We start from the raw sequence: 24,310 nt of genomic DNA, 5'->3' as shown, positions 1-24,310 counted from the left end.
CTGACAGGTACACCCAGGATAATACCCACTGACGAGTACACCTGGGATAATGCTCACTAACGTGCACACCCAATATAATGCTCACTGACGAGTACTCCCGGGATAATATCCACTGAAGGGTACACCTAGGATAATGCTCTCTGGCGGGTACACCCAGGATAACACGGGAGTCGCGGGAGGCGTGGATAGTGGGTTCCTGACCACTGGTCACAATACTATCCTACTTTCCCGTCTTAAATTTTATCCAATCTTCACTGAGAGTATGGACTTGTCGCCATCGAGGTTCTGCGGATCAGCGCATGTTAGTAATGGACTGACGGCTCCCCCCGAGCCCCTCGTGCGCGTATATGTAGATTTTCCGGGTGGTCAGCTCGGTCAGGGAAGACGGATGTGTCATAGTTACATCAACGCAGGAAGTATTGTCAACATACGCTCGGATGTATACTTGGTACAGCCGACGTATTGTCACTATGCCCTGCAATTTGCTGTGCAGAGTTGTCTACTCTTGGCCTGTTGGGAAGTGCTGCTCACAGCCTCCATAACTGGACTAGCCTTGTTATTAGCAGACACGCACCGACGCACGCACACACACGTACGCACGCACACATACGCACGCTCGCCACATACAAAAGGAAACTTGAAATGTCTGGAATGCAGATAAATCAACGGACACTGTAGGTATACTTTTTAATCACATGTGATGTAATGGAGTTGCCTAGAGCTTATAGCGTCCTGTCGTAACTGCCTTGGTCCAGGTGTCCGATCTTCACATGGGCGTCACGATGCATTGTGTATCTCTGTACACAATAACTTAAGAAGACGATGAGGGGATATTTCTAGATGTGAGTGAAAGACATTCATAAACACCTAACCACTGACGATCTTCATACAGTGAACCTGAATGACAATTATCGCCCTTTCAATGCTCGGGGATGGTGGTTAGCTTCGATGTTAAACAGTCAGGTCATCACGACTGAAATCAGTTTTTGATTTCTGGCATGGTCAATCACACAAAACTTTCTGTCTCCCATACAATTATGACTTCTGTAAGAGAAGTGTTGAGTCATTCGGATATCCCCCTGAGAGAGTATAAGACAACCACAGCTGTGTTATAACTGATATATGCTGTACAAAACAAGTTAGGGATATCGGTATTTTTATGATTAATATTTTATCAGTGGGCAAATGCATGGATAGTTATAATTTCAAAATTTACATATACCCCTAACTATTTTTGAACAGTATATATGAAACAGGACAGTAACGCTTAGAGGTTCTTGACTTCCATCCTATTTCCCAGTGATGATCCACGGCTAGAAGGTCAGTAGTCAGTCAGTAGGTATAATTAACGTCCTTCCCGCACGCGTGTGTCTTGTGGCATCGTGGCAGGGACCTCTAGAGTGTTGTTACAGGGACACTATCCACACTCTGGACATGCACAGCACTCGCAGGTGTGTATTGTCGGTAATGTCAGTGAACCTCCGTCATGGCGATGTACCGTGACTGGGTAGTGTTTGTGTGGGTCGCCTGTGCAATTGTATATTATTTGGTAGAGTGGCAGAGAATGGGGCCGTGGGGAGATTGTGATGGAGACTAAACACTGGCGAGGGAAGAGTGACATGGTTAAACAGAGGGAGTAGCTGGGACCTCGGGTTCGGGAGTAATGGGAGAAGTGGGGTGGGGGAGCGCGGGGTCGAGGAGCGAGAGGTCGGGAGCGAGGGGTGGAGAAGTAAGAGGTCGGGAGCGAGGAGCTGTGGGATGGGGAGCGAGGGGTCGGGGGGCGAGGGTCAAGGAGCGAGGGGCTGAGGAGGGTTCGGGAGCGAGGAGTGAGAAGCCATGGAGCGAAGAACGATGGGGTCGGGAGATGGGTGAGGAGAGAATGTGAGGATCATCCACAGCCTCAGAAACCATGACCGCGACACAGCTGAACAGTGTTACAGCAGGCGTTAAACGCAACCAATCGTCTCAGCATATATATATCTATATGTACCGATTATAACGGCCGCTACGATACACAGTGCTCATATTTCTGTGTTGGCAGAAAACGGATTGATTGAAAGTCACGACACACATATCCCTATGTAAACCTCTATGGTGGTGACCTGGATATGATAATGTCAATGTAACACACGCACTTTATGTCTATACATTGTGTCTGTCTTACAGGTTCATTAAATGCAGATTTTTAACCAATTTCGAATAAAGTTCGCCCATAGTAGATGACTTTTTAAAGACGTGTTGTTACTAAACTGTTGACTGACGTTGTGAAACCATGCCGGTAACATCCGGGATATTCTATAGTTCTCCTCTTGGTGTTTATGATTTGCACTACGGGATCTGAAGGAAATGTCAATAACCTGTGTCTATATACGTCTGCTACTCCATATGGCCGTCACTATCAATGAATGCTCAGGAGTTTGATTTCCCACATGGGCGTAATGTATGAAGCCCATTTCTAGTATCCCCTGCCGTGATATAGCTGGACTATTGGTAAAAACGACGTTAAAATATACTCACTCACTCACCCACTCCACCAATCTACTGTTATGTTAACAGTCCACATGTATGTTACCTCCCCTGGCATTAGTCAGGCCCCAGAGACCGAGGTCAGACAGTACAGCGGTTGGTCAAGTGTCCCTCGAAACTCTGCTCCCGCCATAACGTGTTTCGTGTGACTGACACATTAGTGAGCCTTAAAGGACAACGTTTATGTGATCTATGCAAATCTATGTGGATATCGCTGTTATTGAATGGTAGTAAAGTGGCCATTCATCCACCGCATGGACGGTGCAGTGCCGCCGCCATTGATCCGCCCACTATAAGGCTTCTTCTGTTATTTTACAGCCATGATGTGTCACGGGGCGTCCTATGAGAGAGTGCTGCTTGTCCTTGGCTTGGTCCTAGTTGCCATGTCTTGTGTTGCACAGTCCAGGAAAATAGACTGCACGTAAGTAAAGGATCGTACCCTATGATGTGATAATACACCTTTCGTAATGGCTCGCACTACATTCAACAAGCAGACAACCAATGTGTAAAGAATGTGATGATAAAAAAAACCCATAAAATATGTTTCAAAACCCTGTCTCTGATTCACGATTGTTTTTGCTCTTGGGCAAGAGAATATAATTTCAGTCATTCCAGTGCATGAGACAGCAGACAATGGTTTCCATCGTGCAACTGAAGAGAGAGAGAGTGATTGAGTTAAGGGAGACTTGTGACGCGATGTGGAGAGGGTGTGTATGTGTTGTGGGGAGGATGTGTGTTTTGTGGTGGTTGGTGTTAGGGTTAAAACAACCTTTTCTACTCCGATATGAGTATAAACATTTGCTACTCAAATATAGCCAGAATGTCTGGTTCCTTACATCTGTATAAAGTGTCGATAGTCTAATACACTGTCGAACAATCTTCACGTTGGTTTAGACTGACACAAATCCCCAAATTGAGACTCTTGATATGAACATATAGTTGACAGACCACGTAGACATGATAATACGTGTTAGGAAGATATAATTTACCATCAACTGATGTGTTGCCTTTCCTTGTACTGGTTTCCACACAACCACATATAAGTTCTATAAGTCACAGATGAAGAACAGTCAGGCTTCACAAGATTACAATGTCGCTAGTTTCAGTCATAACTGAGGCAGTTATATATAATTCTTGGACAATAAAAATCAGTCCCACACATGATAGCGTATTGAAATGTCAGACGGGTAACGTAGCTATACTACCAGACTTTTCTGTCAATCTCATTATTGAGTGTATCATTATTAGTTTGGTCCTCGACATAAGCAGTGCCGAATGACCTAGTATCGATGTTTGTTGTGCAGCCATCACAAGTGCAATATCACACCAAGTTGCTAATTGTCGCTCAATAATATTCACGATTATGGAATTTAACAATAATCAAATATTGGAGGTTGTCATCGAGTCTTTACAAAAGATGGCAGATTGAAAGTAACACGTGACCGTTCTTCATCACAGGGGAATTCCCTTTCTGCAGATGTCACCAGAACAATATATCGATTAAATCTATGAAAACCTCGATGATTACAAGTAGTGAATAAATCGTTCGTTTTATGGGGACCTTAGTCTCATGTTCCTCAATGAGGGAAATATGTATTTGTATCGTGTGGGATTCTGAATACCTTTTATTACATTATAATTGGTCCTGCCAAACATAAGAACAGTAAGTAGTCTATCTCATCTTCAACAGGATAGTGAGATGTGATAGTGTCAGACATTCGAATAACCTTTCCGAAACAAGCAGGTAACGTATAAAGATGTTTGTTCGAGTACACTTCACCTATGACTGTCGACATTCAGTACAGAAATGAATTCAATAAAATATTCTTGGTAAAGATATGATTCCTTTAATTGATATCATCGCCGTCATACGTCTCGCCAATAAGGGAAATATAGCTTCTATAACGTGATATCCTGGCTGACAGTTCGGATATCAGGGGCTAGAGCTTGTGCATTCATATGATGAATACAATCATATGGTGATTACAATACGAGATACGGCAGACAACGAGCCCTGACAGTTGTCATGTGGATGGATAATATAGCCTATACCTCAGGCCATGGCAGTTCGTACAAAGGTCGGATATCAAAGTACTTCATTGAACATCATACTAGAAAGAGCAAAGGCAACAGAAACAATACCAACACCTCCCACCTTAACCCCGCCAAAACACACACACGAACACACATACGAACACACATACGAACACACACACACACACACACACACACACACACACACACACACACGAACACACACACACACACGAACACACACACACGAGCACACACACACTACAAAATAAAGAAAAAGAAAAGGGAGAAAATAACGAAAACAAGAAAAAAAACATATAAACCTGAAAAGTGAAAAACCCAATCCCAATCGACGTTCAGTACAAGCACCAAACCACGACCAAAGTAACCAAATTAAGATTAATATCCTTTCGATATGTATCAGCGCCAAGCTTTCTTTTCACGATCACCTGCCCAGGCACTACATCCGGCTCTGATACGTGATTATTACATAACTTGTACCTCGTGTTATTCCTGCATTTGTAAAACATGTGCCATTGGATGACTCAGACACATGTGTGTTCATCAGAGATTAAATAAGTTGCATTTTTAGAAAACACATGTACATGGTCAGAAACATCAGGTTCCATGCTACATACTGTAAAACAATACTAGTAGTCCTTTTCTTATCCTTCAGATTACATATTTGTCAATTCACTTCATTCACTTAAATTGGTAAATATCACCCCACCCCATCTACCCACTACCACGCCCTGCACACAAAGAACAAAAGACACAGACACAATCACAGATATACGCACCTTTAATCCGACCTATTGTACAATACATACAAATCCTAATCCATATCCAAACAATAGAGTGGACACGGTATCTGTATTAGTTTGGTATCTAAAAATATCATAATACATGTAATTCTTTAGGAATTATAGTATTCTGCAGTTACGCTAGTTTGTTTTAATTGTTGGACGAAATACATAATATATTCTTTGGAGATGTGGATTTGGCTACGCCTGGATAGCTCAGCTTGCTGGAAATCCGCAAATATTCATTTTTCAATTTATAGATGGTATAGATCATTTACTGTGGTCAACAAGAAAGGAATGACAAGATAATCCCAGAAATTTATTCTTAAAACGATGCCACTTTGAGATCTGTAGTAGACACGGAACTATACCTACATCTGATAGATACCATTCAGACAGAATACGGGTATATACAGAAACACTAACACCATGTCGCACATCGCACATCACACATCAAGTGTTCCAATGTCTCTTTTGCCAGCAAACACTGGTCAGTTTCAGCGTTTCATACACCACATCTCACCGCCCAAGAATGGAACGACTGTAGGTGGGAGTTTAAATAAAGCACATCCTCTAGTAACGCACGTGTACATTGTGATGGTCAATCTCGAATACAATCATACAAGTTGTCTGTAGGTGAGCAAATTATCCCTAAATATTTGTACAAATAGTAAGCATTACTAGAACGTATAGTATTGGGTATTATTTATATTTTCCACGGTCAAATTTTGCTGACTTTCCTAACTAAAGGAACGGTGTTTGCATGTCAAAGATATCGGAAATACTCCTCAGTCAAATATTTTCCTGAAACAGTTCTTCAGATTGGAAATATAACACTCGATGACATCGACATTAACATCGACAATTAAGTAGGGTATTTCTGTCCGAATCTCTTCATCCGTGATGGGCGACAACTGAAACCCAAAAATGTTTCTGTGTGGTTGGTACTATCGCTATATATCGCACTTTCGTAAAATGCGCCATCAACAGTTTTTTCTGAGTCTCATTACTCCACTCACAATGGCTAGACAAACGTCTATATTCTGCAATCCTCAAAACCATTTATTTGCTTTATATCTTCATTTCTTTGCTTTATATGCTCAGGAACTTTGATACTTCCCACAATAATGTATGATTGTATCTATTTCTCATGTGACAATGTATTTTGTTACACTCATTTGACGTATTCTGTCTGAATCGTCTCAGATGACGTCTAGTTTCTCGATTTGCCATTACACAATTCAAATCATATAACTTTATTCTGGCTTGTTTTTATTTACCAGAAGTTTCTTCAAACGCTCCTCTGCATTAAGAATGTTAGTAGTGACTTCGTTAACAGAAGGGTAATATAAAAACCGATCCAGTCTTGTTCACAATTACATGTGTGTTTAAATAGTTTTTGTTTTGATTTTCATCATTCACCATAAATTCTGAATGCGGTATTTCAGACAGAAATTTTAAAATAAAGTCAACGGTTAATTTTGGTTACAGACAAAACACATTAAAACACAAGTACACATTCGCCCACGCTACATCATTGTCTAGTTATAGAGGCCTACGTCCCTACCATATCACAACATGTGTACAAATTGGGCTGAAAACCCAAGAAAGTGACTGTTCCTGTTGGAAGGCCCTGGCATTGTGACGATCTTGGTCAAAAGTCTCTCTTTGGCTATTACCCCAACCTGCAACAGCGTTCTGGTTCCGGCAGGTGTTGACCTCATGGTCATCCCACTGGTCACCTTTGTGGCTGTTGTCTTATCAGCAGAATGGACAAGGTTGGTTGATCCTGTATGAGTGGGAGACATTCCAAACATTAATGCACCTCCACTACAGCAATATACTGTCTTTACGCCTACAACATCTCTGTTCGTTGTCTCGATAGTGTTATGTATTTTCCCCCCAGTAAGACTCCACCGCCTGATAGTAAGCCGCCTATGGTCTGCAGTACATCTTGGAATCCTGAGACAAATATATATTCTTGGTTATCTCAGTGTAAATACATTTTACAAAATATTTGATGTAAAAACATATCCTTTTCTTTTATATAGTACAGAAATTAGGGGATTAAATACACTTGAAAAATTAGAAAGGATGCATTTGTAAGACTGTAAAAGGTTTTTGCATGTTAAGACTCCCAATGGATACAAAAACCGGGTGACAGATATAAAACAATTTTATTTTTACTTGATTTTTAGATGTTTTTCATAACCATGAAACTGGAATACGGTGTATATCCAGAATTTATCAATTATTTATGCTATGTCAAGGTATGCATTAACTGACAAGAAAAAAGATCTTTTTCAAGCAAACGTGTTGAACCTAATGAACATGTCAATTATGTATTTCAACAACAATTAAAGACGCTGTTTGTATGCCCTACAGTAATCGTCGACGAAAATATTACAAGCTTAAGTTTCACTACTGATAAAACAGTTCAAATATTGAAGTAACTGAAAATCTGTTCATGAACAAGCGTACCTTTTGAGTGCCGGAATAAATATTGATTGGACCTGCAGTAATACATACAATAAAAGCACAGAACTGACATACAGCTTCTTCTTTGGCGGTGTAACATTTGACCAAGCATGTCATTTTGAACTTTTTTGTTGCATAACGTCAGAAACACTACATCTATGTCGCACAATCTTCAATGATGTTTTATAAGAGTAAAACCTTCAAGTTTAAAGTTTAAGATTGGCAGTGATATAATGTCAGGTCCACGGGCCGGTTCGTCTTTGCTTGGGTCAAATGACGTCACTAAGTTACGGAAATCACGTAAATTCATTTCGTATAGTAAATGGCAATCAAGAGTCTAATGCAATATGCCTAGTTACTACGACAAATACCTACGTCAGCAAGAGCATTTTATGTTAGCAGATTGTTATAAATTACTTCTGTTTAACTCTGCTTGCTCATGCGCGACCATGTCCACCTTAAAGGAGGCAGTTTCATACACGTCATATTGTAGGGAGCCATGTACGGACATTTGGTGCAATCGTGAAACACAAAGGTTCTGCAAAAACTCAATATATACACCTGTATCAGTCTGTCCTTTACCACAAACCACAGAGGCATCGTTAACAATGTTACGTGCAGCTGCAAAAGGTTATAATTCTCTATAATTAATATTATTGATAAGCATCAATTCTATGGAACCTTGTCTATTTCAAAGATGATTACAATAGAATGCTACATATCAAATGGCAACAGGAACGTCTAAACTAAAGCTGGGTGTTCACATTATCGTCCATTGGCTGGGTGCGGTTTATGTCACTCCGCCGTAGTAGGGTAGTGATGGTGGAGAGTCCCACATTCACCAACCTACTCAGTCTGTAGATGTTCAGATACCGGGGGCGATACATGTCTGGGGGCATATTTCTGTGACACTAAATGCCAGACAATGTCAGTTATTATCTGTCATAAATATACACATATGGCTTGTAATAGCAGAATCTAAATGACATTTAGATGTACACTGTCCATTGATCAATGCTGTATTGTTTGGTGTAGGTTCATATCCAGATAGACCAGGTGATAATGCCACTTTATATCAGTGGCTGCTATAACGGTTGTACATTACAGGGCAGCAGATGTACCTTCCATCAAACAGATGTCCACTCATTGAAAGAAATGCGTACCAAATAGACTTCAGATAAAAAGTTCAAACCAAGAGCAACACTTGGTAGTCCCACTGAACAGATACAGTACTTAGTACCAGTAAACAGACTGTGTAGATAGTAGTACCAATGTAAAAACGAACATACATGTATTAAAACATATTAAGACACATGCATGCTCCTGAAAACTTTAAAATTTAAGTGTTAATGTTATTCTTCTTATTTGTACCGTAATACAGCATACCAGCTAAACTGAATCCTGCTGCGTGAGGTCAATGAATACGCAACTACATATTGTGCCCCTTAGTCGTGACAGGATCAGCTATTGTAGAGTCTCCTATTGTCCCAGATCTGGACCAATTATGCATGTCCTTAGGTTCACAGTGGTATGCTTATGCTGGTGGGGTTCTTCTGTGTTCATGTAGCCTTGACTACCCACCAACTGTAGTCTCACATGACGTCATATAACGGAACTTCCGCCCAGGAAGTTTGAAATAAGTGTACTCATCGTTTGATGGTGGACATCTCAGATGAGGAACTCCGTGTGCGATCAACTGAACACAGTCACAACCAGGAGGAGGCATATCTGAGTATAAACCACCATCAGGGTTATAACAGCATGCTCCACTCGATCCACTGAAAGTTGCTGTGGTAACTACATCCCTTGTCTCTATAAACTGTTTACACGGTCTCTTCCATAATGGTTTCTAAACAGATTCCAGATTCCTAACCTGACAACATCCAACCACTGTGCCATAATGCACATAAGTCATAGTTCCGTGAAAATGGTAAGTTAAACACAATTGGCTTCCTACTAGATTTGTGTTCAGCTGTATGTATATGCAGAGATAATCTACGTCTGTATATAGTCTCCCTGATATATGCATCACCCATCATGCGACTCCATGTTCGAGACAGGAATCTAGAGTACTGAGGATGGCAAATCTTTACTGGTTTCAATCTAGTAAGTAAATATATTAGCACTCTGCGTTGAAGGTTGTTGACGGGAATCATGTACCATTTGTCGTTTAATTACGGTGTATCCATTTTGCTGGAGCATATAAAGTACGAGGCAGATTTGGATCGGGGATATCAAGAAACCAGAAACGTTGTGTCCGACTGGTCAGTATGGAAATTATAGGGAGCAACAAGGTTAACGCTGCCACACACTGAGTACTTTTAGAACCACACCACAGTCGATGTGTTGTATCATACAGACAACTGGCAAGATATTAGCAAGGTGCAAATAGGGTAAAACCTCTCAATCATAACTAGCTGCACGACGTTTGTGTCTCCCGTCTGTTGTCTACCTGTACAACGTGGGCGCTCACCCTGACAAGCAAGTGAAATATAACCTGGAAGGAATGACAACATGTACAGACTTTGTACCCAGTTCCCATCCCGGCAAGCCTCACGGACCTATCGCAAATGAAAATAGTAAGAAGATGCTTGGAATTGTCTTGCAGGGAAATGTGTTCATTTAATGTCCAATTTCCATTTCATCTTTTATGAGACAAAAATTAGTTTTGAAATTATTTACTCACAGAAAAACAGACTAAAACTCTGTTGTCATGTTAAGTGATTTTCGCATAGCCAAAAAAAAGGAAAGCAATTCAAAGTTTAAATGTTTCAGAATTTTCTTCATAGAATCTATAATGCTTCTAGAGCTTGTCTATGTTAGAGTAATTAAAACTTGAGTCCATTTTCACGAAAAATATAAAAAGCATTAAATTGAAATAGAAGTTATAGAAACTGCATAAGAAGCCACACAGTAATATTACTGTCTAGTGTAAAGCTATTCGAACATTATACCTTCTTCAAAATGTGTTTAAACTGTCACTGGCGCCACACTTAAATGTCACACCTAAAATTCAAACACATGTACAAAATATCGCAAAACGTTATTGCCCATATTACTTCAAATTGGAAATGAAACGCATTTTGTGCTTGTATTTATTTCCCCAAATATACACAATGCTTACAACACTCCTCCCGCTGGACTGGTATATGTATATGGAACTAACTCGCCCCACTACCACCAAGGACACAGCCAACCACACATCGCCATACATGAAACAAATGTCAGGATAAAGGGATGTAGAAAATTTTGTACATAGGTATCTGAAACTAGACACAGTGGGGATGGTTTTAGTGCAGGCATCGTGGGATTATTTGGAGTTTGGGTTTGCAGTGTTCCAGCAATACTTTCACGTATCCGTAAATCTGCCTTCTCCAGTTACAGTGTATGTGTGTGTGTGTGTCTGTTCTGTGTGTGTGTCTGTGTGTATTGGAGTGGGGAGGGGGGTCACAGAATGTTATCATCTTTAGGTCAAACATTGTGCCTTCGCCTTGCAAACTATTTTCAATGTAAAGTTATCGTTCTGTTCGTGTTAAACACTCTACTCACCCCTACCACTAACATTGGTGAGACCTGTCAGTTACCATCCTGATGTTGGAAGAAAGGAATGCAGTTTTCTTAAAACCCATGCATCCTTCTACAATACCAATACTGTAAACTGAACTTTGCACCTACCACAGCATATCATGTTCTGGTATGTCACCGTGAAGGTCTCCTTTACGCCTCTATGGAACAAAGTGAACAATGTGAACAGCAATATTCGATTGGAGTTAGCAGGGATGTGGCAAGGTGCTCATTGTCACTGCATGCCATTGTATGACACTATATGACACTGTATGACCACTGTATGACAAAGTGTGTCACTGTACATCAAAGCATGACTGTGTAACTGCACACCAATGCTACTGTGTGTCCCTGCACATCACTAAATGTCACTGTGTCTGTGAGATGTTGTATAGCACTATATATGACACTGTGTGACACTGTATGTCACTGTGTGACACTGCATGACATTGTATGACACTGTCCACCACTGTATGACAATATGCGACATTGTATGTCATTGTATGACACTATATGACACTGTATACCACTGTATGTCACTGTGTGTCACTATACATCAAAGCATGACTGCGTGTAACTGCACACTAAGGTATGATACTGTGTGTCACTGCACATCACTAAATGACACTGTCTGTGTGATGCTGTATAGCACTATATATGACACTGTGTGACACTGTATGTCACCGCATGACTGTACGCCAGTGAAACGGGATGTATGGTTTGTACACCCTGTCAAATCCACCTACATAATTTCGTGTCATTTGACCAATCGGAATTCGACAAATCTATCTTAAGGGTAATAAATGAATGTGCCTCGTACGTCTAGGCGATATTCCGAAATGACGTTGCATCAAATGGCTGTTCTGTTCTCCACCATACAGGCGGTTTGTATTTGCCCCCCGGTGCCGCGGTGTTGCCGCCAAGCGAGCCCAGGCAGCTATCATCGACGACAGTGACGACATGCCAGCATTAAACAAACAGTAAGTTGACCACGTTGCATTAGCTCTTTCTTCAGGTGTATAATTCTACTGTGGTATTTTGTTTTTGGTAAGAACACTCTCATTCCACAGACATGACATCAACAGTCTCGAAGCCAAATGTCAACTATTAAGTGCTGTTATTTCTATTTCTGATATTAATTATGTCTGTACAGTTTGAATGTGTCTGGAAAAAAACACATTTCTCGAACACATGATGTTGTTTGCCGTTCTTATTTCTCTGTGATATTCATACATTTTTCTCAGTGGTTGTATTGAAGAATGTATTTTACGTACGACTATCGAAGGGTGAAAAAACCCCAAAGTCATAGACCGCAAGAACATTGTCACCACAACGGTTCTGGGATATCGACGATCAGGAAATCCTGTCCGTTGTTGAGGGTCACAACTCTGCCGAACGAATCGAGGAACCGAAAAACACAGGTTGTCATAAAATATGACATTTCAAGTTTAACTTATCAAATGAGAACGGATTCTAACTGTATGCACCGCTTCACTTTAGAAAGGTTTACTTTAAGCGGGATAGATTTGCATTGTATCATGTTGAAAAATCCACGGCTTCACATGAAAACAGTTTAATTTAAACTGGATAGATTCCCTCCACAGCAATCCCAAAGTTTGCCGAGATATTGAATGACCTGAAGTGATACGGACTGCCTTGTATACTGTGAGACACAACGTGAACTAAACTGAGGTCATCTTGTTGCAGGCCGTCACTAGTGGACAACGACTGGAACTCTGACGACACTGACTCCTTTCAGAGACTGCAGTTCCTGGCGGCCAAACTGGGTCTCCGTCCTGTCAACGATGACAACACGGTACGTTGGGTGATTTTCTGCAATCTCTGTCAGTTATGTAAGGTACTGCGTCGTCCTGTCAACGATGACAACACGGTACGTTGGGTGATTTTCTGCAATCTCTGTCAGTTATGTAAGGTACTGCGTCGTCCTGTCAACGATGACAACACGGTACGTTGGGTGATTTTCTGCAATCTCTGTCAGTTGTGTAAGGTACTGCGTCGTCCTGTCAACGATGACAACACGGTACGTTGGGTGATTTTCTGCAATCTCTGTCAGTTATGTAAGGTACTGCGTCGTCCTGTCAACGATGACAACACGGTACGTTGGGTGATTTTCTGCAATCTCTGTCAGTTGTGTAAGGTACTGCGTCGTCCTGTCAACGATGACAACACGGTACGTTGGGTGATTTTCTGCAATCTCTGTCAGTTGTGTAAGGTACTGCGTCGTCCTGTCAACGATGACAACACGGTACGTTGGGTGATTTTCTGCAATCTCTGTCAGTTGTGTAAGGTACTGCGTCGTCCTGTCAACGATGACAACACGGTACGTTGGGTGATTTTCTGCAATCTCTGTCAGTTGTGTAAGGTACTGCGTCGTCCTGTCAACGATGACAACACGGTACGTTGGGTGATTTTCTGCAATCTCTGTCAGTTGTGTAAGGTACTGCGTCGTCCTGTCAACGATGACAACACGGTACGTTGGGTGATTTTCTGCAATCTCTGTCAGTTGTGTAAGGTACTGCGTCGTCCTGTCCTCTGTACAATAACCATAACTACGCCGGTAAGTGCCAAGATACGTGCTCCGTTCTTCAAAGACAAACGCGCAGCTGATGCTGCGAGCCCCCCACCCTACGAATGAAGCTTGTGGCCAGGGCCCCGTTTCACAAACATAGTAGTAGGACTAAGACTGCTGTAGTCTATGCTGCAGTATATGGGGTGCGCAGACAGATTTGCGAAATGGGGCCCTGAGTTCCAACCAGGGAACGTGTCAAGGATGTTAACCGGAGAACAGAAGAGATAATGCCCCTGATAGCCAAGGATTGGGGCCATCTCGGGGTACACCATCCCGGGGTACACCATCCCGGGGTACACCATCCCGGGGTACACCATCCCGGGGTCCACCATCCCGGGGTACACCATAACGGGGTACAACATCTCGGGGTACAACATCCCGGGGTACACCACCCGTCTACAATGTACAAGGGACGTTTGATGTCTTGAATTTAAATACATCCGACAACATTTGAGACAGGCCGTGGTTTAACGATAAATCTGTTTCATGATATATGATCATGTGTTTGTTGTAATGTTAATACAGTAACTAAATATACAATCAGAACACCAATCAGATTATAGTAAGTCGGGACGTTATGACGAGTTATTACCGAGCTGACCTTATTTCAAGCACATTGAACCCTGTAAAACGAAATTCATTCACCAGCTTCAATTACAGACCCTGTCCTGAAATGTATTGTATCAGAGCTGCGTCTGTTTCTAGAGTTAACACGATAAGACCTCCTGGTCGGACGCCGTACCTCAGATTTGCATTAAGGAAGCAGTAGATCACACGCCTCAACGACGTCGACTCATTTAGTATTGACTGCTCCGTTGTAAACCTGAACTAACCATTCAACGTGGCTGTCGTATGTGTAAAAGATAATAATCGACTCAGTGACTTAAAATGTGAAAAGGTTTGTATTTCAGGACATAAACCTAAGGGTTTCTATTTTTCACAAACGGTCTTGGTTATGATTTCATGTTCACATTATTTCCGGCCGACTTGCAGACGTAAGTCTAGTAACTAACCCTTCAGGACGCGAACAGGGACTTCCTCAGAAGCTTGACGATCCTGTTTCTAGATGGAGAAGTACGTGCCGTTAACGCAGTTTGAGGCGCATTATACCCCTAACCTAGACATATCACTCAAATCCCAGTATCTCGAAATATCTTATAAATCCATGATTTATATACAGATTGACAGGGAGTGACTTAACCACATATCGGTTGAGGCGGTATAACATGAACCAAGAATTTCTAAATACATTTTTGTCTTCTGAGGAGATGTAATTCAAACCATCGCCACCTGTCTACATGGGGTAGGGGGGTGGGTTGGGGGGTAGTGGGAATGGGGATTGGGGGAAGGCCTTGTAATTTAAACACTGTACTGTGGTTAAATCTCATGCAAGCAGTTTTTCTGAACCCCCATATTTTAAGATATCATTATCAGGTGGTGTACATAAACCCTTATACTCTTTACGTGCGATATAACTGGTAACACAATACAGGTATGGCCCCCACCACTGTGGTTTAATACCTGCACTCCGTTTGATTCGAACTTTGAAAAACTCGGAATGTTTCTCGAACAGTTGTTCGATGCTATTGTGTGATCATGGTCAAATGCAATAATTGCACGCCTCCTCGTGGTGAGAAAGTGAATGCTTAATGGTCACCAAAAATGAAACATAATTAAGTGCAATATTGTGTACGTAAGTTTACCTCCCTCGAAACGAAGCACCGCGATACTGAACCCAGGCAGAGCCAGTGGGGGTGCAGTCATGTGTAACAATGCTTTGTCACTGGCCACTGTTTCATTTGCTAATACGCTTAGTCGGCTCTTTGTTTATGACTTATAAGTCAGATAGGTGTTAATTGCATGTAGTCAGTTATTGAAGTTGCATTGCATTGCATATTGTCATTAGCAGACAGGCAGGCGGACATATAGGTGTGAATAAACCAGACATTGATTTTTTTCTGTGACAGAGTCTTCTGTGACGGAGTCCCCCATCGCTGAGAGAAAATTAGTGAATCGTTTGAAATCCGATTTCGCGTGCTTTTTTCATCGCGGTTTATTTCAACTTTATAGGCTGAATTGGCATTTTTGATGATTTGTTTTGATAAGTGCATACCGAAAGGTACCAGCATCTGCCAAGTTGTTTTTACGTTGCATGTGACCTTTAAGACAGCAGTCGGTAATGATACAGTCGGCAATGATACAGTGAGTGATACACAGTGATACTCGAGACATCAGTGCATGGAGTCTAACATGCAGCCTTGACGCCCGATACTCTTTAGTAAGAGCAGGGAGACAGTTGTACATTATCCCTGGTCAGAGATATGCTTCCTTTTCTTGCTGCAAGCGTCCCAGCGCTATCCATACCCTTACCCACACCAAAACCCACACCCGTACCCATCCACACCGACACTCACACCGGCACCCACCCACCCACCTCCACGTGGGCTGAGACAAAGCTAAATGAAATGTCAGGTGATTGTTGGTTTACTTTCTAACTCGATGACATAGTAATGTCGGTGTGTCACATTTGTTGAGAATGCCTAACGGCTTAGTGGAAGAAACACGTTACAGAAAGTTTACGTATTCATAACAGTAAGAACCAAGCTATGACGAGTAGCAGCTAATTTTTTACAATTTTCAAAATAAACATAATTTCGGAAATTAACATCCCGACAAGTTGTAAATATTCCTGGCTTCTGGCATGCACACCTTCTGAAAGGACATAACTTGTTACTTCACGACAAGCCTGTTACAGAGCATTCACTGCCTGTTCCGCTAAAGGTGTGTTCCGATACACGCCTATTGTGTATCAACCTAATAACGAGAGAAATAAATGCTTCATGCCCCAGGCGGCAATACGCATGGCCAGCCGGACGCTCCATCAATACTTAATTACCAGAAAATCGACATCGTTTATTACCCAATACCTCGGTCGGCCCCCGCACAATGGAAATAACACAAATCGTGACCCACAAATATACAACTTATTGTTTTTGTGGTCTTTGTAATTTCCTCAATTGCTGGCCGGTCTGTCTAAGTGAACGTAGTTTACGCGCCGTAATCACCGACGTGCGTCGCGCTGCTGTGGGCAGGTCACATGGCCATGTTATTCTATGTCACGTGATCATATTATTACATGTATATGTTACAACCGTGGGGAAATGTATTTAAACATAATGCCTATCTTTGCTTTCTGTTAATGCAATGTTTACTTAATTATATCATCCAATATTGACTCTCCCCTGATGCTCGGAACAGAGAACAGGATTTAATTTGTCGGTGCGTGTTCGATGTCGTTGATCGCTGATGCGGGTGCATACTGCGCTGTCGTGTCCACATCCATCAATATAGACAGCTGCAGCCTTTACTTGCTCCGTGTACCGTGGACATTTCGTAGTAAGTTACATTAACTGGTCAACAAGCTTCGGATAAAGGTATGGTATGGCATTCAGATACTTGAACTCGCTATGCACAACGCTCATAACATAGCTTACAAGAGAAGTGTAAGCGCTGCTAAGATAAGATACGCATGGAAAGTTAAGTCAGTACTGTTCCGTACAGTTCAGTACCACTGTGGGATGTATAGTGAAGACAGCATTGAACAGTAAATTAGTACACACCAAATTAGACGCCGGCATTACCAACATACTGCTAATTATTTCGGATGCCAGTACCTGCATGGTATGCTGTAGTGATGTCGTGGGAGGTGTATCGGTGTTAATGCAGTTCACGTGCCGAATAACGATCCCACTAGGGAACGTTTGAAAACATAATCAATACACATGAAATATCGACTGAAATATGTGAATAATATATGTCTAATTGATTCTCATACTGCCTTACTACCGCTAGTTTGCTGAGATCTAAAAATAACAGATTTTTTGCCTTGTAAACTACTGGTAGACACCATGAACACGGAACACTAGCCCGCCCGGGTACACGTTCTACACGCTTTCAGATAGTCGCGATAAGTCACGCGTGAGGTAGAAGCCCCGTTTTGACCAGGAAGTACATCCAACAGCTGACGATGCAGTGGTCAACTGTCAGCGATGTCAAGGTACACTGACAGGCAAACAACAAGCACCTGAGCCTCAACACACGAACCACTGGGTTGTGAGGGAACAACTGTACCCCGTCCCCACGAGGGACACGTATGAGGATGCGCGTGCACGACGAGGGTACGCAGGGTACGTGATGAGGCATGGACCTACGTCAAGGTTCCCTTAAACCAACAGGACAGACGTCACTGCTTGGCTTTGGTGTCAAAATACTGGGGCCGTGTTTTCACGACTGTCCCCAGGTCGTAGTAATGCATGGCTTTAATAATTCTGTTGTAAAGCAATGTTCACGTGTGTAGCATAAATTCAAAACCTGAGGCCGTGCGTCACGTATCTGACCTTTCCCCTGTTTTTACCGACATTGATAGGTTCCCGTTCACGCCTGATTGACGGTCCCCACACTTACGCTCTAAATGACTGTTTCTGCCCGAGCGGTCAACATCACGCTCCTCTGAAAATCTCCTCCGATGAAATCACACGTAATGCAATATGTCAGAAATTTGGCATTTTGTAATATTTCTTCGTAACGTTATCGACGAACTGATGCGAGAATAAACTGAAAATAAATAGGAATACGTTTAGTCAAGAAGTGGAACACATCGATCCTCAGCTTTGAAAGTGTACCGAGAACTATTAAAAAGCTCCACATGTTCTGATACAAGTATTCCAATATTTGTTTGAACTTGGGTGGAGGGTCGGTGATCCTATTGCCACATAATCGATGTCGGTGAACTAAGTTTGAATTTTAACTTGCTAATTATGCTCACGAAACGAGCTACTCCTCCGCCACTTGTCAGGAAGGGAACATAGCGGTCAATATGTCTTTGTGACCATGAGCGAGACTGACGAGATATCGAATACTTCGTAATGACGTAATGTGATGTGGTGCTAAGGGGAGGGACACGCAGTTGGCGGAATCAGTCATGCCAGACAGAATTCCTAACAACTTCTGACGATGTTCACGTCGCTTCGAGCTAAGTCGCCAATGTTGTCGTACAGCGCTGTGTAGAGTTGCGTCCCTTGAACCTACCAGTATCCGCTGACATTAACAGTGATGTATGTTGAACGTGGGTTCGGCATCCAGATTCACCCGGAGTAGGATTCATCACAGTTTATAGTTTTCGTAGCACTAAAAGTCTAGAAGTTGTCAAAGTGCGTCGTTTTCACCACAATGAGCTAGCACGTCGTGTTTTCAATGAAATACCATTAATAATAACTCACTCCTTCGTGTGACCTTTGGGAGTAGCAACCACCTATAGAGGATAAATAAAATCCCTGGATTGATAGTTGGACCACGATGTGTGAGTGCTATATGGTCAGTGTGAGTACACACTTTCAGCCATGAAGTAAGTGGGCACGTCATGGAACCTTTATTGCTTAGTTTGCCCAACTGGCCACCATGTTGAGAGTAACACTTTAATCCTACACACAATCTTCTGTCTTTGGTGTACATATTGTCATCTGATGCAGTGTCTGCGTCTTGATAGGGTATTTTTCAACTATGATATCGATATACTGCAAAATATATGAAATACAGACAAAACAAAAACGAGTTTTGAATGGCTTGACTCAGGTTGTCTTGGGCTGCTAATTAACTCGCGGCTTGTCGCGCTTTGACGTCGCTCAAACAACAGGAGTACAACTCCGTCTGTCTCGTCACGGGGTGTACGAGCATCAAGCGACTCGAGCATATGGCAGAGTCTCCAGACACTAGGAAGATGTTGTTGAAACGGTGTGGATGCGAGAGTAAGAACTCACAGCAGTTGCCGAGGGCAGTATCAATGCCATGTACAACTATCAGACAGCGGATTACAATTATAAGATACACAGCTCTATCCTTGACAGTTTGAAATATCTGGAGGGAGTCACGTACGTCTGTATTTAAAGTACGTTGGGGGAGAGTGAGTGAGTAATTTTACGCCGCTTTAGCAATATCAAGGCTAGGGACACCAAAAATGGGCTTCACACACTGTACTAAGCGTCCCTCCACATTTCGAGAGAGTTGGCTCTAAGACACATGTAAGAATTACCAGCAGGTAGAAGAGTTGGATAGGATTGGGCAGGAGATTTAGAGACGTCAGGGAAGAAAATAAATCCATTCAAACAATTTTCCCAATATAGCCTTTAAACTGGTTTGAATCTGTCAAGGCTGATTGATATACGGGGCTGGTTATCATCTGATTTGACGATTGGGATTTATGTGATGGACAGTTCTGAGAGGTGCAGAAGAATCAGCAATGGGTTAGACATGTGTACTGAGTTAAGAAGGCGAATGGGACTCCCGCAGTCGATGTACAACATTCTGTGTTTCTGCTCAACTGCGTTTACCAAACACACCTCTCCAATCCACCCAATCTGTCCTTGACTACAGGCGGGATCTTTGATCGAGGATAGCTCCTGCCATTTATAAAAGAGCAGCGTTGTGGGTATTTGCGTTGTTCACCAGTAAACTGTGTAATTGCTGCTCAATAACTGGCCCTTGGTCATTGCTCTGGCTATTACAGGCCACATGAGTGATGTATGTTGACTCAGCAAACAAGCGGCGAAGGGAGGCACGTGATATTGAGTTGTATTGGAATCGCCCGATTAATTACCTTCGGTCCCGGCGACACACACATCGACAGGCAAAATATGTTTGTGGGATTTGTCCAAGTAGATTATGGAGAGTGTCTCTCTGTTTGGAGAATGAACAAGCTACATGTAGTCTGCGTGGTTCGTTGCCTTTAAGTTGACATTCAGCATGTACAGGCATACATAGCTGCTATATGGACATACTGGACGGGGGACGCTGTGGTAGTCAAGTTGCTATATGCGGTCGCTTGTCACGCTTCAGGGCATCAGAGACCATGAGCACAATATGTGAAGCTTACATTGCTGGAATTGTTGTCAAGTTAGTAAACATCACTAATTCTTTTGTGTTCCTGTATTCAAAAGCACCTTATTATTATGGGTGGTGGTGAGATGGCCTAGTGTTGTAAGAGTTCGCTCGTCTCGCTGAAGACTCGGGTTCGATTCCCCACTTAGGATCAAAGTGTAAAGTCCATTTCTGGTGACACCCCCCACCCCCACCCCACCCCCCCACCCCCCCAAAAAAAAAAAAAGTTAAAAGTTTGCCCGTACACAGCCAGGATTACTGATGGAAGCGACCACTCCGCTGACTAAACAGTTGCCCTGCTTGGCAACTGCTTGCTGGGCACGAAGACAAGTATATAGCGGTTACTGCAAAACATTGTCTTGGGATGTAAATTGTAAAATTCAGATGTGATTGAAGATGGGTTCATTTTCTATTGAAATATTCATTGTATGAAGAGACAAAGGGAAATTGTGTGCCATGAGAATATACAGAGAGCGTCCTCCTAGTTCATTTTGTATTCTGATGTACAACGACAGGTGAACTCCCGTTGAAGAGTATTGTTAGAATATCTCTCAGTTATTGGTGATCGATACGATTGTCCGATGTAGTACCTTTATTGCCAAACCCGTTATTAGAATTAAATTGAAAATTGTAATGGTTTATAAACATCATTCTTGAATGGGCTGATATTGGACCGACAAACCTGTAAACGGCCGCTTTGTTGAAACAGCCTCTTTCAGCATATTTCAACAACTCCGTAAATTGACTGAAAATGAACTGACATGACTCGTATACAAGTAGAGGCTTTACAAAATATGTTTCACAGACTGGTTGTCGAGTAGTATTTCAAAATAAAACGTGTCGAAGTATATTCTGAAGATTAGGCAGATTTCAGCGGTTTGTGCACGAGGTTGTTTTCAGAGAGAATGTATATAGAGACACACGAGTAAACTTTATCTAAGACGTCAAATACACATACTTGTGTACGAAATGTTAGTAGTTGAAGTGTTTTAATTACACATTATTCTCTGTGGGTGATATTCTTCTCTCTATAAAGGAAGATTGTAATAAAAAATAACACTTTTACTGATGCTGCTACCATTGCCACATATGTGTAATCATACAACACGGTTTTCTCACGTGAATATTTTGCATGTTACAAATTTACATCTTGTTATATATCATTATTCGTACATATTTTCAGGCAGAACAGGACTTATGGGAAAGACTGATGGCATCTCGTACAATGCGTCATTGAGTCACGTGACCTCTGACGCCATCATCCTGTGGCCTGGATGCAAAATGTAAGGCTGCGTACCACCATTCCTTCCCCCTGGATCAGACGTTCCTCACCATGGCCTCTTGCTGCGAGAGAAAGAGAGAGAGAGAGAGAGGATTGCCGACAAACGCCCTCACGCTGACATGTTTCATAAATAAATGTTTCCATTATGAAAGTATATGTTCAAACTTTGATACTCGTGTATGTGGAGAGCGAAAACAGAAATAGTTTACAGGCGCTGTTTCGGTACTGTGTCTGGGTTTAAGACTTTGTTAATGACGCTGAAACGACACTTCATGGAATAAACTTCAAACTCATGTTTTCAAGAGCCATTTTATTGATTATTTGTACAGTCGAATGTGTACTGAAATACACCCCCGCCGTCTGTTACATAAATACAGTCTTGGCGAAGACAGAGAACACATGTTGGGGTAGTGGTTAAAGCGTTCGCGCTTCCTGACTAACATCCCACCGGATCGGTTTCCACACGGTTTTAGAATGTAAAGATCATTATTGGTTTATTATAGGTCAGTGATGCCAGAGTATTGCTTAAAACCATACCCGCCCATTCACGCTGAAACATTGTCCCGGAATAATTTTAACAGTTAGGACGACATGTGTTATACGTTTTTCTTCTAATTAGCCGACACGTGATATAACGTTTCAGTGACTTCAGTTTCACGTGTCAGTGAGGCCTTTTATCCCGATCTGAGTCCCCCTTTAATGAGGATGACGTGAGGGAGATGTTACGGGACGGACGTACGTAGAAAGTTCACGTTTCATGTGGACCTCTTTGCAACAGCTGTAATTCAGATTAACACATCGTTCCTAATCTGTCTGGCTGACATTTTAGAAGTTGATGAAAAATATGAAAAGCAGGATACTTAATGGATGACAGCGGTTTTGTTTGTATTACGATGCGACGTCTTCGGTGTCACGGTATTGTCACGGTGTGTTCGTTTGTCACGGTATTGTCACGGTGTGTTCGTTTGTCACGGTATTGTCACTGTGTGTCTGTTTGTCACGGTATTGTCACGGTGTGTCTGTTTGTCACGGTGTGTTTGTCTGTCACGGTATTGCCACGGTGTGTTTGTTTGTCACGGTATTGTCACGGTGTGTTCGTTTGTCACGGTATTGTCACGGTGTGTTCGTTTGTCACGGTATTGTCACGGTGTGTCTGTTTGTCACGGTATTGGTACGGTGTGTCTGTTTGTCACGGTGTGTTTGTCTGTCACGGTATTGCCACGGTGTGTTTGTTTGTCACGGTATTGTCACGGTGTGTCTGTTGGTTAACACCGCTATAAGAGCCTACACCGAAACGTCGCATCATAAAAATAATAAAGAATTTATCATCCATCAAACATCCAACTACTGATAGTTTCTATTTTGAACAGAAACGGTGAAGGCGCTATGGTGTGATCTGTAGTCCATCACCTGATTGTGTGATCTGTGTCCAAACGGCATGTCAAGCGTGCTGCTATGTCATGACACAGGAGTTCATGCCTCACTCATAAACACTCAGGCTTTACATCCAGTCACACACAATAACGCTGGAATATATGTACGGCTATATAGCGTGTCACATCAATGGCACACAGTAACACCGGAATATATGTGCAGCTACATAGTGTGTTGCATCAATCACACACAGTAACAATGGAATATACACAAGCGGAAAAAAGGTTATTTGAAAAGATATAAACATACATCTAGCAATACACTTTGCATAAAAGTTGATGCCATATATCGCGTGCACTTTGTGCACAATGCAAATTCACACACCTGGTGTTAAACATTTTCAAACACCTTATATTGAACATTGAGGAATGGTTGATTATACTTTAGCCTCTGAATGTTGTGGAAAACCTAGGCATGCCACGGCTTCCAGAAATGTTTTTGTGGAGATTTGTTATTTTCAACATAACTGGAGCTAGAGAGATTTGCCTCGGACCGGCTTCACGTCTGCAACACAACCACATTCAGCTGACCCATTAAGGGAATCGATCACAGACTGCCTGTTTCACTGTTCGGATCATTGCCGGCTTACCTCCAATCAGGACTGGACAGAACCAACTGAGGGAATACACCAGGCCCCTACGGCTTCCAGTTTTGCTCCAACGTCAC

General features: G+C 42.2%; 1 protein-coding gene across 1 annotated transcript in view; it reads left to right on the top strand.

Moving 5' to 3' along the window:
• The window catches only part of LOC137261653 (elevenin-like), a 38,494-nt gene extending 15,982 nt beyond the window's left edge, over nucleotides 1-22,512 (top strand). Inside the window, exons 2-5 of the mRNA XM_067799431.1 lie at nucleotides 2,845-2,947; nucleotides 12,287-12,385; nucleotides 13,113-13,221; nucleotides 22,112-22,512. Of these exons, the coding sequence (XP_067655532.1) occupies nucleotides 2,847-2,947; nucleotides 12,287-12,385; nucleotides 13,113-13,221; nucleotides 22,112-22,165 (363 nt within the window). The 5' untranslated portion in view covers nucleotides 2,845-2,846 and the 3' untranslated portion in view covers nucleotides 22,166-22,512. The remainder of the gene's footprint in view (nucleotides 1-2,844; nucleotides 2,948-12,286; nucleotides 12,386-13,112; nucleotides 13,222-22,111) is intronic.
• The last annotated feature ends 1,798 nt before the right edge of the window (nucleotides 22,513-24,310 follow it).

Source organism: Haliotis asinina, chromosome 14, assembly GCF_037392515.1.
Source record: "Haliotis asinina isolate JCU_RB_2024 chromosome 14, JCU_Hal_asi_v2, whole genome shotgun sequence".
NCBI lineage: Eukaryota > Metazoa > Mollusca > Gastropoda > Lepetellida > Haliotidae > Haliotis > Haliotis asinina.
The sequence above is the reverse complement of the archived record's forward strand: the minus strand, read 5'-3'. Positions and strand labels throughout refer to the sequence as shown.